Source organism: Neofelis nebulosa, chromosome 1 (genome assembly GCF_028018385.1).
Source record: "Neofelis nebulosa isolate mNeoNeb1 chromosome 1, mNeoNeb1.pri, whole genome shotgun sequence".
NCBI lineage: Eukaryota > Metazoa > Chordata > Mammalia > Carnivora > Felidae > Neofelis > Neofelis nebulosa.
The window spans coordinates 60,664,395-60,681,225 of record NC_080782.1 but is presented as its reverse complement, the minus strand read 5'-3'; the positions used below and the strand labels follow the sequence as shown (position 1 = coordinate 60,681,225).

General features: G+C 41.1%; 1 protein-coding gene across 3 annotated transcripts in view; it reads right to left on the bottom strand.

Moving 5' to 3' along the window:
* DOCK2 (dedicator of cytokinesis 2) overlaps nucleotides 1-16,831 on the bottom strand; it is a 417,694-nt gene that overhangs the window by 223,901 nt on the left and 176,962 nt on the right. For all 3 annotated transcript variants that reach the window (XM_058723143.1, XM_058723150.1, XM_058723158.1), the window contains exon 27: nucleotides 11,039-11,134. In XM_058723143.1, the coding sequence (XP_058579126.1) occupies nucleotides 11,039-11,134 (96 nt within the window). The remainder of the gene's footprint in view (nucleotides 1-11,038; nucleotides 11,135-16,831) is intronic.

The following is a 16,831-nucleotide window of genomic DNA, read 5'->3' as shown; positions in this document are numbered from 1 at the left end:
GGAAAGCTAAAAGGCACTGAGATATTTGGATGTAATTTCATTAGGGCGATGATGTACCAGTCATGCATTTCCTAGTACTCCTTATACAATTCCTAAACCCCATCTCTGTCTCTCCCTCTCTGGGTGCTGACAACAGCAGTGTGTTTCCTATGCTGCTTGCCACCAGCTTCTCCAGGGCCTAAGCTCACCTCCTCTGTAGAATCACATGTTGTGTGTCACTGCATCACACGTGAGACTGTTATGGTAGCAGCAGCAACAGGAGAGTGCTTATTATCCAGGAGCATTCTGTCCTCATAGCAGAGGTTTGCTCAACTGGACAGACCAGGGAGGCTGCAGTAGCTGTTTTAATGAATTTAGGAACCTCACGTTTCCCTTTCATTTTCATCTCTGTGGCTCATCATGGAACAGAAGGAAGGTTGGGAGAATGAAACCAGCTCTTTTTTATGCCCCAGTTCTGAAACTTTGTCTGGAAGAATTCTACCACATAGGGCTCATGAAGTATTTGGGAATTTTATATAGGAAAGACCTTCATGGGAAAGCTTGACATGAAACAAATCTTCTCTCATCTTATTTTTTTTTTAATTTTTTTTAATGTTTATTTATTTTTGAGACAGAGAGAGACAGAGCATGAACGGGGGAGGGGCAGAGAGAGAGGGAGACACAGAATCGGAAGCAGGCTCCAGGCTCTGAGCCATCAGCCCAGAGCCCGACGCGGGGCTCGAACTCACGGACTCACAGACCGTGAGATCGTGACCTGAGCCGAAGTCGGACGCTCAACTGACTGAGCCACCCAGGCGCCCCTCTCATCTTATTTTTTAAATCAGAATTATTTTAAAGATAGACATTAATTTGTACTTTTCATTTTAGTTTGTTCTTTCCATTCATTCATTTCCACAGCTTGGATAAATGCCAGCCACATGCCAAGTCCTAGGCCTATGGACAGGATCTTCAAAGATAATGGGATACAATCTCTTTCCTCAAGAATCTTAGTCTACTGTGGAACATAGACAGGTAAAGAGAAAATTACATTATGATATGGTAATACTGTAATTTAAAAATGGGCAAAGAACAATGAGATCACTGAAGAAAGATGATCTTGAGGAATGAGAGAAGATTTCACAGACCAGGAGATGGAGATAAGGCCAAAAATACTGCTCCCTGTTTCAACCCCCTTACTCTTCCTCTCCATCTATTCAAATTTTCATGTTACTCAAGAACTAGACCCAATTATATGAAGTCTACCTTGATAACTGACTTCTGTGCATACATGCTATGGGTTCCTTGGAAGTTGAGATACTAATTAATTTTTTTTGCATATATACTTTAGGCCATGTACTCTTTGATATGCAATTACCAAAATCCTTTTTAAAGTAAAACTTCCCAGGGTGCCTGGGTAGCTCAGTTGGTTAAGCATCTGACTCTTGATTTTAGCTCAGATCATGATCTCATGGTCATAAGATCAAGCCCATGTCAAGCTCTGCTCTGGGCATTGAGCCTACTTAACATTCTTAAGATTCCCTCTCTTTCTCTCCTTCTGCCACAGCACTGTGTTCTCTCTCTCTCCCTCTCTCCCTCTCTCTCTCAAAAATAAGTAATAAAATAAAATAAAACAAAATAAAAAAAAAACTTCCCCACCCACAGGACATAAGCACCCTCTACAAGACCATATCAAGTAGCAACCAAGCTACCCCAAGCTAATGATGCCACCTCTTGGTATCAACTGGAATTTCAGGACTCTTATATAATGTTTCTTCTCTTTCTTAACCTGATCTCCCCCTAACACATACACATACACTTACACATACACACATTTACTCTTTTAATTTTTTCAAGTTTTATCTCAGAAAAACAATGTCCCAGACATGCACAGTGAAATGCTTAAGATGGTGGCTTCAAACTCTGTGGACCTGGATTTGGATTCTGTATTCCTCCTTCCCCTGAATGTGATGCTGGACAAGAGCTCAAACCCTCTGATCACTGTTTCCTTTCTGAGAGCAGATAATAATTTTTTGTCAACCTCACAGATTAAATGTGATAATGTCCTCAAATTTCCATCTCTGCCACACAGTAAGCACCCTAGAAATTTTAACTGTGATCATCTCCAACATATATATCCTCTGAAGAAAATGAATACATCCTTTCCCCAATTCTTTCCATTTGGTCCAGTTATTCAATAACAATTCTCTCTCCTCCCTTACTCTCCTAGTCTAATCATGCCCTAAGGGTGATAATAGTAACACTTGCATAAGGGTAATGCAAGTAACACTTGCATGTTAAGGAAAAGAATCGTGGTTTGTATGTAAATAAAGTAAACAGCAGAAATCTTCCATTCCTTCAGCAGTGTTCATTCAGGTCATCCTATATGCCAGGGACATTGTGTTTCCTACAGATGCAGAAGTGATGAAGACATTGTTCTGTAGTGCTAGGAAGAATGTTCTCGTGACCGTGTGATGAGTACATGAGACTGGTTCATGCTGAAGAGAGCAGAGGGGTACCAACTTGCATGAGTGGAATGTGGGTCAAGATGTGCCTCCAGGCCAATACATGAAAGAAAAAGAGGAGTTTTTGAGGAGGAAGGTTTTGCAAAGAAAGGTAAGAGGAGTATATTCTAGACAGAGGGAATGGCATGCAGGAGAATGCAAAGAAGAAAAGGAACATTCTGTAGCTAGCAGAACAGTTCCATCAATTTGGCACAAGAGTGGGAGGTCAAGAGCATAGGGGAAAGAGGCAGGCCTGTACTGGGCACACTGAAGGCCGTGGTGAGCAGCTGGGCCATTATCTTCAGCCACGGTGAGGCCACTGAGGCTTGCCCACCAGGAAAGCTCTACGTGATAAGACCACATGGGCTGCAACAGGAAGAATTCAAAAGGGACAAGAAAGGAGGCAGTGTGTCTTGGTAGTAGCTACAGCAGAGGAAGTGGTGAGAGACAGTCATGGCCAGACCCCAGTTAGTAGCATTGATGGTAGAGGGAAGCTCTGGATTGGAGAGGCCTTTAGACACAGAACCTGGTGGTCTGCTCAAGAAAGTGGACACAAGCTGTGTGCAGAAGGGGAAGGAGACTTGAGATCATTTCACACTTCCATTCTAGCTTTGTCTTCTGCAAAACTTGCTATTTTGTAAGTCCCAAGACTCCAGGCTCTTGTTCTGACTTTACAGATTCCCATAATTGAGGAGATTGATTCTAAATATATCACTCTCATTACAAAGCCACCAAGAATCCAGTGCCACTTCGCAGGTTTCTGAAAGTTGACATGTAGGTCATCTCACCAGACTGCAAGGCCTAGGCAGAGCAGCATCTGGAGCTTGGAGGTGCCCATTATTACCTTTAAAATATTCGATGCTAAAGAACAATTTAAGGTCTTAGTGGTGTAGGAGTATATACTATGCTATTTAAGAGGAGGAACTCTATAAACAGCTTTGCCTGGGTTCAAGTCCCAGTTCCTCCACTAACAAGTTGTGTGATTATAGGTAAGTTATATAACCTCTCTGTGTCTCAGTAACCTCAGATGTAAAATACGAGTCTCTGAGGCAGGTTGAGAAGTAAGACACATAAGGTGCTTAGCTCTTTGCCTGGAAAACAGACGATTTGCTCAATAAGTAATAACTTTGTTGTAAGTATTGTTTGTTAACAAAGTGTTGGGTTGCTGAGTGAAGGTGTGGAGTCAACCAACCACTTCTGGCTTGGAACCTCACATCTTCCTGTCCTAGACAGTCCTCACACCTGCTCTCCATGGGACAGGTTTGGGTGGAGGTGGCACTAACTGTCTTGCTGTGGCCCCTGCACAAGCATCTTGAAGTCTGTGGGCTCACAGTGTATCAGAGAGTGGTCATGTAGGTGGGCCATTTGCCATTTGGAAAGTGAAGTCAGAACTTGAAAAGCCTGGCTCTCTGATGACTCAGGTGTTTCCTGGAGTCTTCAGCGCTATTGTGAGGTGAAGCAGTGGAGGATGGGGCGATCACCACCTTTTTTTTCCTTCCTTTTTGAACAAACTGCTCTGAATTTCCGGAGCTGGCTTGATGCCAGCTGCATTTACCTTTATTTAATCACTCAATAGACTCCTCTGCAAAAACCGGGGTAATTAGGCCCAAAATATATCACCCAGAGGCTTATTTTAATTACCCGAAATAAAAACTAGATCCCAATTTCAACAAAATTACCAGATTGTTCCCCTTCCAAGAATTTCTGGTAGTGTGTAAATTCCCTGGTTGATTCTCCCTATGAGATTGTCCATCCCCAGCACTAAGGAGGCCACACATAGGGAACAGCCTTCTGTAGACCAGTCAGCAGAAGGATGTAACAGTCAGGGAAGGTTCTCTGAGACAGCCCCCTCACCTACCCAAAAAAATCTGAGAAGTTTTCCTCGCACTGTTCTAAGACCTACAGGATAGCACAACAGACACACGCTCTGATGTTGGACATCCCTAGTTCACAACCCACCTTGCTACTAGCCATGTGACTTTGACCATGATGTTTTCATCCTCTGATGCTCAGTCACTCTATCTCCCAAAAAATGGGAGATGATGACAATTACCCATGAGGAATCAAAGACATGCTCCATCACATCTGATTTCCAGTCAAACTTTTTTTTTTAATTTTTTTTAATGTTTATTTATTTTTGAGACAGAGAGAGACAGAGCATGAATGGGGGAGGGTCAGAGAGAGGGAGACACAGAATCTGAAACAGGCTCCAGGCTCTGAGCTGTCAGGACAGAGCCCGACGCAGGGCTCGAACTCACAGACCACGAGATCATGACCTGAGCCGAAGTCGGCCGCTTAACCGACTGAGCCACCCAGGCACCCCTCAAACTTTTTTTTAACATCACTGAAGATTACAATCAATGCAAAAATAAGCCTCTGTGTCACAGTTTAATTGGTAGCATGATCTCTTTCATATGGGCACATAAAATCATAGTGATTCTTACATTTGATAAAATAGGACATGTAGCACATAGAATCCATTCCCTGGTAAAATGTTAAGTTCTCAGATTATTTTTTTCCATTACTCTTCTGCTCTTATACCACAGCCTTCTTAACCAAAAATATGCAAAAGAGAATATGGGTTCTACAAGAGCTTTTGGACTGGGCTGGAAAAACACCAAAGATTTTAGTCAATACATAGTATTTGTAAGTATCCTGCATACATCACTATTCTAGAATCTTATGCTTATGACAGACATCACTAATCAATTCAGTACTTCTTCCCCTGAACACAGATGTGGCCTCTGATTCTTTCTCAGGGCAGTACTACAGGCAGCTATTACCAATGCACCCAACCTGGCATATGAAGCAAAATCTATTTTACATCCCTGACTCAGGATCTTGGGAGATGGAAAAAAGAATAAGCATTGGCCAAATCAGAAAAGTTAAATATATGAAAAAGATCTTAAAAATGATAGAGTTCATCGCACAGAAGAAACCAAGGTCTAGAGGGGTGATATTGGCACAAAGTCACAGAGCCAACTATGCAGAACAAGTATGGACAATTTCTCATGTTCACTCTTAAGGACAGGGAACTAACTGGTGGTTTCCAGGGGGGAGGAAGGTAGGGGGATGGGTGAAATGGATAAAGGGGAGTGAACTTATCTTGATGAGCACTGAGAAATGCGTGGAATCATTGAACCACTATACTGCACACCTGAAACTAATGTAACACTATATTCAATTATACTTGATTTAAAAAAAATTTTTTTTCCTGTTCTCTCATCTCCGAAACGTCCTTTCTACCAAACCATGCTGCCTTTCTTAGCATGAAGGTCAAACTCCTGGGTAACTTTAGTTAACAAATGTATATCTGATTGATTAGACTCTTGGCAAAGAGAAGAGGGGGAAGCAGTCGTGTAAAAGTTTTTTTGATTTTTGTTTTTGTAAAATTTCCTTTTGCTCATTTGTCACCATCAACACTTCATTGTTTAGGCAGGCAATTTACAGAAAAATTCAGGAATGGCTTTCCAGAAAATGATAATCACAATGTGCTGCGCACAAGAAGCGATCCATCCTAGCCCTATGGTTCCTGTAATTTTAATAGCTAACACCTTTTATCACAATGTTCCTACTCCTACAAATTAAAAAAAAAAAAAGTCACCACTTAATCCCACATAATGACATGCCAATGACCAGGCACCCCACATCAGATCAAGGTCTTCTCAGGATTTCAGAAGTATTAGGCATGTCTGGTGTTTGTCGTAAATATTGTTTAATATTCCCAGGCAATCGAAACTAACCAATAAAAATTATATCTGAAAAATTGAAAGTGATGGTTGGAATGGGGCTCTCTCCTTCTTGTCAAATTTCAATTTGAAATTAAATTGGGGCCTTCAGCACTAAGACAGGGACTCCTGACCTCTGAGTAATTACTTTCCAACATCATTTTCTTTAATTTGGAGGAGATATTTCTGTTCTAAAAGTGCTAGAAAGGACCATTTTATGAAAATAAAGCTACATCTTGAGAAAAATCTGTTTATTCCTTCCTTCTAGTTCAGGCACATTCCTGCTCCTAGTTAGGTGTGCTTTCTACATACCTCCAATACTCCCCACTCAGCCCTCCTGTTGCTGTAATCACACCAACAAACTCAAGAGTCATTGAGACTAATGACACAGCATGTGACTTAGAACCTCTGCAAGGCTCCTGGAATCAGCCCAGGGGACGGGAAAGTATGAACAGACAATTCCTTACACTGCGCCCACATTCCCTGAGGTACGGGTTCCTGATACTGAGAGGAAACATTCTTTGAAGAAGGAAAAGCATTCCAAACTAAGATAAAGACATACAAATACATGAAGGTATGAAACAACATAGCATTTCTAGGGATTATTTCACTCATTAATTTGCTTAACAAACATTCATTGAGTACCCATGGTATACCAGGGGCACTGCTGGAAGCTGAGGGTAAAAGAGTAAGTAAACATGGTCCCTGCCCCCAAAGGGATCCACAGAATGTAGGGAAACTGGAGCACAGAGACAAAAAAAATCACCTTACAATGAACTAAGTACAATGAATCCAATGGCTGAGGTGTACAGGGGGCTCTGAGGGCAAGCAGGAGAGCCAGGTGGGGAGGGACTGAAGCCAGATGTGCAGAAAACAGCATGATTTGGTGGGAGGCTAGGAGGACAGGCAGGTGAGTGAGAGGGAGGAATGAAGGGCAGCTACTACAGTTCTAGGTCAGTACTGTAAAATGGGATCCTAAATGAAGGGAGAGTATGGAGCAGGCTCCTGGGGGGCTGGTGATGAATTACGTTTGGGGCACAGTGAGTCTGAGGTACTTGAGAAACACCCCATTGAAAGAGGTCATGGTTTTCTTGAGGGCACAGACCATGCCTGACTCATTTCTGAGTCTTCATGCTGAGTATATAAGAGGTTTTCATAAAATAGTGAATGAATAAATAAATGAATATTATGTATAAGAAACGCATGTGCAAATGCTTTTTTGTGTTATTTCATTCAATTTCCATAGGAACCCTATGAGGAAGGTCAAGTATTACCCCCTTTTATAAATAGGCCTAAGCCTTAAAAGTTCTGTGGTATAAGAGAGGAGCTATGTATGGCAAGTTCACAGATAAAAGTGTCTTAGAGAAAGAAAGAGAGAGAGAGACAGAGACAGAGAGAACACATGGAAAAATGTTCAACATCATTAGTCATCAGGGAAATGTAAATTAAAACCACAATGAGACACCATTAGAATTGTTATAAATCCACTAGAGTTGTTAAAATCCAAAATACTGACAATACTAAGTGTTAGGGAGGATGTAGATAAATAGAACCCTCATATTGCTTATGGGAATATAAAATGGTCACTATGGAAAACATTTTGGTAATTTCCTATAAGTTAGATATATAATTACCATATATCCTAACAATTCCACTTCTAGATTTCTACACAAGAGAAATTAAAATATGTTCATTCAAAATTTTTATATGAATATTCATAGCAACATTATTTATAATAGCAAAATGTTGGAATCAATTCAAGTATCTATCCACTAGAGAATGGATAAACAAAATGCTATATGTTCATACAGTGTAATACTATTCAGCAATATAAAGGAATTAAGTACTGATACATCCTAAAATATAAACTTCAAAACCATTATTTTAAGGAAAGAAGCCAGATGTAAAAGACTTTAAATTGTATAATTTCACTTACATGAAATGTCCAAAAAAAAAGCAAATCTATAAAGACAGAGATTAGAATAGTGGTGCTTAGGGATGGATGGGGGATAGAGGGGTAAGGGTGCCATGCAGAGGGACTGCAAATGGAACTTTCAGGAATGAAAGGAAGTATTACAAACTGACTTGTGGTCATGGCTACACAATTATACATTTACTAAAACTCATACAAATTACAATGGTTAAAGTTTAAAGCATGTAAGTTTCACCCCAATGGAAGTGAAAGAAGTAAAGAGAGAAAGAAAGAGAGAGAAAGGAAGGAAGGAAGAAAGGAAGGAAGGAAAGAAAAAAAGAAAGAAAGAAATTAAGAAAAAGAAAGAAAGAAAGAAAGAAAGAAAGAAAGAAAGAAAGAAAGAAAGAAAGAAAGAAAGAAAGAAAAAAGGAATAAAGACAGCTGTGTGATTTAGAAGAGGCAGGGAGGTCCCAACCAGGTTGGTGAGATTTCAGCAGCTTCCTAAGGGATGCATTTGTGCTGGACCTTGAAGACTAGATAGTATTTCAATAGATTGAGATGGCACACTAAAGGATTCCAGACAAAGAAAGCAGCATGAGTGAGAAAGTGCCAGGCATGGTTGGGCAATATCCAGACATCCATTTTGTCTGAAAAGCCAGGTGGAGAAAAGTAGATGAAAAAGCTGAGACATGTGGTTGTGGCCAGATCACAGATGCTGAGAATGGTCAGGCTAATGCATTTAAGACTTAACTGGGCACACAGTGGGAACCCACAGAATTTTCCAGAGTAGGGGAGTGTCCTGGCAAAGATTGATGGGGCAGCAATGAGGAATGCATGTTGGAAGGGCTAGCAACCAGAGTACAGCATTAAATGAAAGTCTCAAAAAACTGGGTGTAGTGAATGAGGGCCAAACTATGCTCACATGCAAAGGACAGAGAGATGCATTGTATCAGATAGAAAGGAAAATAATAACAGACACCAGTTATTTGGTGCTTCCTATGATCCAGGCACTGTTTTAAAGAATGACTGTCCTAAAGGAGAGACAGAGAGTTAAGACCTGCTATAAACGGATAAACCAAATAGATGGATGGCCATCTTTAGGTCTAGCTCTAAAGAAGAGGCATAAAGATTAGGGAGGTAATAAAATGCTTATCTCGGGCATGTTATGAAAACCACAGACATGGAAGCTTATAACTAAATAAGATATGGTGAGACTTCTAAGGAGGAAGGATGGTAAGTTAGAAAGTGACGGAGACCAATTTACATGACTCTCTGTCCCAAGAAAGCAGGAGTACCTGGCCCTGAGAGCCCTCTTTATGAATGTCACCACTCCTTTAAATTTACACAGTGTATGGTAAGTAAACATGCACTGACATGACTAAACAGAGCCAAATGGGTCTAAAGAAAATGTTTACCCTCTGTTGTTTCTAGGGATCAAATCCTTACGTGCCCAGCTTTTGTTGAAATAACACTCAGCCCCTTGCTCTGTATCCATGAAGCAAGACTAGAGCATATCGACAATCAACATCCCAAACCTAGCTGAGATCCCAAACTGGCTTCCTGAAAGCTGAATCCAGCTGTTCAGGGCTCAGAGAATGTTTATAAATATAGTTTCTTATTAGCTGCCAACACTTAAATATCAGGACATTTCACATTTTCAGCTTCTCTTGAGAAGCTGGGAGTTTTGGCAACTATATGGCCCAGTTCCATATGGTGTCAATCAATCACAGCTGGGTAGCACTTGTCCTCATTAAACATTAGAGTCCCTGCCTGGTTCATTCACTCATTCATTCACTCATTCATTCAACAAATACATATCAAGTACCTACTATACGCAGGGCACTGTTGTAGGGTCCGGAGATACAAATGAACAAAACAAATGAAATCTTTACATTTTGGAGCTCATTTTATCACAAGGAGAGCAAGACAATGAATCAGTCAAGGTATACATATTTTTCTAGGTGGTGAAAAGTACTAAGAAACATAAAGAAGTAAGGTGTGGAGCTTGAAAGAAGATTGAGAGGTGCTGGGTATTATACACAAGGTAGTCAGGGCAGGGAAGCCTCTCTGATTTGGTGACAACTGAGCCAGGATCTGATTTACATGAGGAAATAACCCCTCAGTCCTGAGGCAGAGATAGGTCAAGCTGAGGGAACAGCAAATATAATCATGTTTTGTGTGTGGGAGAAATGAGGCAGAGGACATTTCAGGCCCTAGCAATGGTTTGGATTTTATTTTGAGTGAGATGGGAAACCACTGGTGAGTTTGAGCAGAGGAGTAACATAGTGGAACATACTCATTTATGTTGGTGACTGGTCCCCATAAGCATTATTTTTGGCCCTCGATTTAAAGCAAGATGGGCAGAGGTTAAAGGGTTAGAGATGGACTCTTTCTGGAGAGGGAAAATAATCAGACTATGAGGCAGGAACCTCCTGATCTTCAGAATGTAGCATTTGTACAGAAGAATAACCCAAAACTTAGCAGTGACTTGAATTAATTGACATCTACGGGCAGAGTTAACATACAATGAATCCACTTAGAAAACCAAGCACACAAGACACTGAGACTGGGCATTGTCAAAGTCTATGTCAAAAGAAAAGGCTCCTGGTGGATGTGAATGTGGAGCATTCTGTCTGGCCACTTACAAAAAGCTTCTCTCACTCTTTAATCTTTACCAGTGACATTCCATCTCCATTGGCACACTCACCTTAGTTGACAAGTCTTAATTCTTGTTTTATTTCAGCAACTTGAGTTAACTCTTATGTTATCCCAACTCAGATAAGAAAAATCTAACTACTGTACTCCAAAACAAAGTAATGATTGGTGCTAGGCTTTCAACATAATCTGGAGTTCCAGAAAATCCATTCCTTGACCCTGAACAGTTTGAAACATTTGACAAGAGGAAGAGATGTACTCACAATCAGAACATGATCCCGCCCCATCGTGATGACCGTCCGATTCACTGTACGAAGAAGCTGGACCATGATTTCTTGGATATGGTGGTAGGTAAAGGCCTGTAACATAGTCAGAGACATCTGTGTGACAACCAGACATTGTATCTGCACATCTCTTCCAAAGAACATCCAACAGTGGTCAGATGTGGTCATCACCAAGACCTCCACCACCACAACTGCTATCACCACCACCACTATCATCATCACTGTAGCCATTGTTATCATACCTCCATGACCATCATCACCTGGCACTGGGCACGAGGAATTTCATTAACCACCTTAACTATAAGGTAGAGATTAAGAGCCTAAGTTATGAAATCAGAAACTTTTGTTGTAGAATACTAAGTACAGAATTATTGTGCTACATTGGCTGAGTTACTTCTCTGAACCTTGGTTTCTTCATTGGTGTAACAGTCAGGATCTAACCTGGGATAGGTAGGGCATTTACTGCAGGAAATTGGTTACATGGGTGATGAAGAAGCTGAGTCACCAAACAAGATTACCTAGGGATCAGTACTAGAAGGAAGTCACTATCACCTCTGAGCTAAAGGGACAAATAGACGAGGTAGTGTTTCTGGAGTCCAAGACTGGGTTTCTGTGATGGAAACTATAACCTTGGGGGAGCTTATGCAGTAGAGGCTGCATTGTCCATCTTGGGGGAAATCCATGGTGAGCCTGGTTACAACATCTACAGGGTACTACCCACTTTAAATGCAAGCCACTGAACCTTGGGTAGAACTTGTCAATGCTTTCTGAGCATTTGCCATGGTGAGCAAGAGTTTTATGCATGATTACAACACAGATTCACTACATCCTCAAATCCTCTTACCAGCATAGCCTTAAGGCACAGAGTTTCATCAATGCATATCTGGGATGGTGGTCACGGACAAGTGGAAAGGCCACTTGGAATTCTAAGATCAGCAGCTCCAGGTATGAGTTCCAACTCTGCCCTTACCAGCTATGTGGCCACACTTGTAACTTAAACTCTGAGTCTCAACTTCATCATCCAGAAACTGTGGAAGGTTCTGTCACCAGCCTTTCAAGGTTGATGTGAACTTAAAAGTGACACATGCGGGGCGCCTGGGTGGCTCAGTCAGTTAAGCGTCCGACTTCGGCTCAGGTCACAATCTCGCGGTATGTGAGTTCGAGCCCCGCGTCGGGCTCTGTGCTGACTGCTCAGAGCCTGGAGCCTGTTTCAGATTCTGTGTCTCCCTCTCTCTCTGACCCTCCCCCGTTCATGCTCTGTCTCTCTCTGTCTCAAAAATAAATAAATGTTAAAAAAAAAAAAAGTGACACATGCAATTTGAAACAATGCACTCACCTAATTCCACTGCAGGAGATTCTGTGGGTCTGAGAAATAGCCTGGGCATCAGTAATTTCTGAATTTTATATGGCTTATTCTGATGGCTGAGAACCATGACAAACGTACTGTGAAGCTCTACAAATGAAGGCTGGAATATGGAAACAACCTGTGTCTCCAGGACCCAGCCAGAGACTGACATAAACAAAATGCTAAAGAAATGGGTGATTTAAAAAGTGGGTAACTACTCACACTCGTTCCTAAGTACCTCATTAACCTTTGCTGCATTCACCTCAACTGTAGTTTGTTTTTTAATGTAACCAATGAAAGGAAATAGACTCATAGTTGGGGGAGGGCGAAAGAAAGAAAGAGGAAAGAAAGAAAGAAAGAAAGAAAGAAAGAAAGAAAGAAAGAAAGAAAGAAAGAAAGAAAGAAAGAAAGAAAGAAAGGAAGGAAGGAAGGAAGGAAGGAAGGAAGGAAGGAAGGAAGGAAGGAAGGAAGGAAGGAAGGAAGGAAGGAAGAAAGAAAGAAAGAAAGAAAGAAAGAAAGAAAGAAAGAAAGAAAGAAAGAAAGAAAGAAAATGTGCTTATTAAAAAGCCCCCTCACCTCCCAACATGCTCTCGGTGACTATTGTTTTCCAAAGATGAATAGCCCAGGGCTTGCTTCCTCTCTCTGTCCCATACTTGCTTCTTTTGCACTTTGGCTATAACCCCCAATTCTCCAGCCCTGTAGAGCTCACTAGCAAGACATCTATCAAAGCATATATTTTACAGCAACAGCAGTCTCATGCTCCATGGGGTCCAGCTGGACCTCAATCTCTTGCTAGATTCTCTTACTAGATTAGGTGAGCTCCCCACAACCATCCAGCCCTTTCCCCACATCTACTCAGGGGTAGGGGTGAGAACATCTCCCCTCACTTCTTGGCTATAGGTCAACCTCTCTCCTGATTCCTTCTCCTTTATTTCTTCAAGCCTTTTTACTGACTTACAATCTCCTATTTCTTACATTACATGACTGTGATGCCTATGGTAATAACAATAATAGCTAACATTTCTGAGTTCTTACTAAATACCTGGCACCTTGCTAAACACATTAACTCATCTCACAACGTGATGAGCAATGTTACAATCTCCATTGTTCACATGTAGAAACTGAAGCCCAGAGAGGTGAAGTAACTTGTCCAGAGTCACACAGTTAGAAAGTTAGGGAAAAATGATTCAAACCCAGCAGTCTGGCTCTAGAGCCTGCTCCTCACCCAGGCAGACTCAACAGGAACACAGATCTCTGGCTGCTACTTGCCAGCCTCTTTCCATATGTCAAGTTACATAGACCCTGACTTCAATTGAGCCAACTTCTAACTGCCTTGAGTGACTTCTGATCTTTTCTCTCCTTTTTAGAAAATCTTCAGTGCTATGTATTCACGACTCCCTTATCTTTTCTGCATTCCTTTGCAATTTCATCAACCTAAGCCCACTGCAAATTTATATAATGGTTTCCATTTGATGTTATTTTTTTTCCAGGATTACATCTCTTCTTTTACCAACAGAGATAATAAAACCCCTTTTCTCTTGACCTCCTGCCTCCTGCTTCTTTTAAATAGCCATTTCATCTTAGTCCAAAAAGCGGCAATTAGACTGCTCAGGAAGTTTGGTATTTAAAAGTGGAAAACTGTCAAATTCAATTCATTTCATTCTGAAAGCTCCCAGTATGAGAGGCTGTATAGCAGAATGTTTGGGGATCAGACAGACTTGAGTTTGAATCTCAGTTCTGCTAATTTGAGCTAGGTGACCTTGGGCAAATTACCTTTATTCTCTGAGTTTCAATTTATTTATAAAATGTGGCAAACTTCATAGTACGTGTTTGAGGTATAAATGAAGTAATGCAGGTAAATCCCTTGATATTAAGGGTTGGCACACAGTAAGCCCTCAATAAGTGGTGGCTGCAATTCATATTCCCCTGGGTCTGCATCAGCATTCAGGCTAGGCTTACAGATTCTCAGCACGTAGCAGAAAATGCAGTATAAGGCAATACATAATCTAAACTCTGGATGATATCGAATGTCACCTAAAAAAATGTATAGCATATATGCAAATAGAAAACTTTCAAGATGATAAACCTGTGCTAAGCAGTAAAAATGCAGCCACAAATCACCTACTGTTAATTGCTCTAGTGCCAGGCAAGTGGAGGGAATCTCTAGGAAAGTGTCTTCTGGGCTCAAACTAAGCAGTGGCTTATAATTGAAAAGACAAAGTCAGTCTTCCCTTTATGGGCCTGGCAAAGATATTAATCCATCCAACCTAAACACACTGCAAATAGTAGTGATTTTTCTTCTTTAATAATTACAGGCTGTGATACCTGGATGGATCTTGGAGTACTTTCTATAAGTGAAATCTTGTACATAAGCCCTGTTATATATAACATAGTGGAAGGAGAGCTGGAAAGCTGGCAGGGGGCGAGGGGGGTTGCTTCTTGCTTCACTGGAGCCCCTATGCCACCCCTGGGACTTTGCAGAATCCCATTCAGAACCGATCCCCCACAATGTTTCCAGAATAATAATAGAACATACCATACATGAGATGATTTTCAGTAATAATATATAGACACAGCATTGTCAAACACTGAATCAAATTATGCTGAAGGTATCCTCTTTTTTCATTTTTGGTTCAACCCTTGTTTTGATCTCAAGCAGAAAAATCTCCCTTTGATGTGAATATGTCTTTTTTTCCCCCTTAAGTTTATTTTCTTATTTATTTTGAGAGAGACAGAAAAAGTGCAAGTGGGGGAGGGGCAGAAAGAGAGGGAGACCGAGAATCCCAAGCAGGCTCTGCACCATCAGTGAGGAGCCCGATGCCAGGCTTGAACCCACAAACCATGAGATTGTGACCTGAGCTGAAACCAAGAGTTGGATGCTCAACTCTGAGCCACCCAGGTGCTCCATTTCTTTAAAAAATTTTATACTATATTTTCTCTGATTCATGATTGTCTCTTATTTTTCAAAATTCTATTTTTAAAAGTTTGCTTTGCCTCGCAGAGTCTCTTTCCTCCAAGTTGTTTCTCTTCTGTTTGCTTGTTTTGCACTCTTTTTTTACATTCAAATTGTTCTCTGTTCTCTGGAATGGGTGATGGTATGTTCATATTTTGGTGTGGGTAACTGAAAGGCTGGTTGCCAACTCTGAGCATGTGAGTAGAGCTTGTGGTCTGTGAGCTTCTCTGCAGGGTGAACCAGTTGGGACAGTTAGCCAGAGAGTCTCAAATACTCAAATATACAAGTCTTTTTTTTTTTTTTTTTTAATTTTAACATTTTTAAATTCTTTCTGTTTTAATTTTTTGAAAGAAAGAGTGAGCACAAGCAGGGAAGGTGCAGAGACAGAGGGGGAAACAAAATCCAAAGCAGGCTCCCAAGCTTTAAGCTGTCAGCACACAGCCTAACACAGGGCTCGAACTCATAAACTGTGAGATCATGACCTGAGCCAAAGTCAAACCCTTAACCAACTGAGCCACCTGGTTACCCCTATACAATTCTTTCTTCTTGTGCTGCTCAGATTCCACACACAGGCATTCTCTCACCTCTTGCCTGAAGGATTAAGCGCCAGCTGTAGCCTTCCAGAAGCCAAGTGGGACAAAAGTGTCTGAAGCTTCTGCTTCTAGGATGCATACTTTGATTGATACCTTGTTTCTAGTATGGCATCATTGACTTCCGTTTTGATGAGTGTCTCCTAGTCCAGCCCTGTTTTTTGTTTTGTTTTGTTTTATATTAAATTTAATTTACTGTCAAATTGGTTTCCATACAACACCCAGTGCTCATCCCAGCAGGTGCCCTCCTCAATGCTCCTCACCCACTTTCCCCTCTCCCCGACCCCCCATCAACCCTCAGTTTGTTCTCAGACTTCAGCCTCTACTACAAAGCTGTTTTGTCTTTATAGATTAAACCTCCAGTGACCCAGCTGCACCGAGTCAGGCTGATTCTTTAACAGACTTGCAACCCGTCTTCCTTGTTACAGTTCCTCTCCGTCATCCCACCTCCAGGGGGACCTGGTACTACCACTTTCTGAAACGTTGGGGGAATCTTTGCTTTAGATTGGATGAATGAGTTCTCAGCTTTCCCCAATGCCAGCCTATGAATTACCTTTCCTGGGCCTGCTAAGTCACTTATTCACTTTCCATATGATATCCACCTTCTTTTAGAATCCTCCCTTATCTTCCATATCAGGTTTTCATGAGGGAGCAAAACATGGGACTACAGTTTATGTATCATCTTTACAAGGGGTTTCTACACCAAATTTTTGAGTTTAAATGTTTATAAGTGAGCCGATATTATTCAAAATATTACAAGTTCATGTGATAACATTAAATAACAAAAAATGTGATTGTGTAATGCAAATGGCTGAGGTTTTGAAAAGAGTTCCAGTGCAACCCCTAAGTTGACAGAAAGAAAAACTTCAGCACTGAGAAAGGGG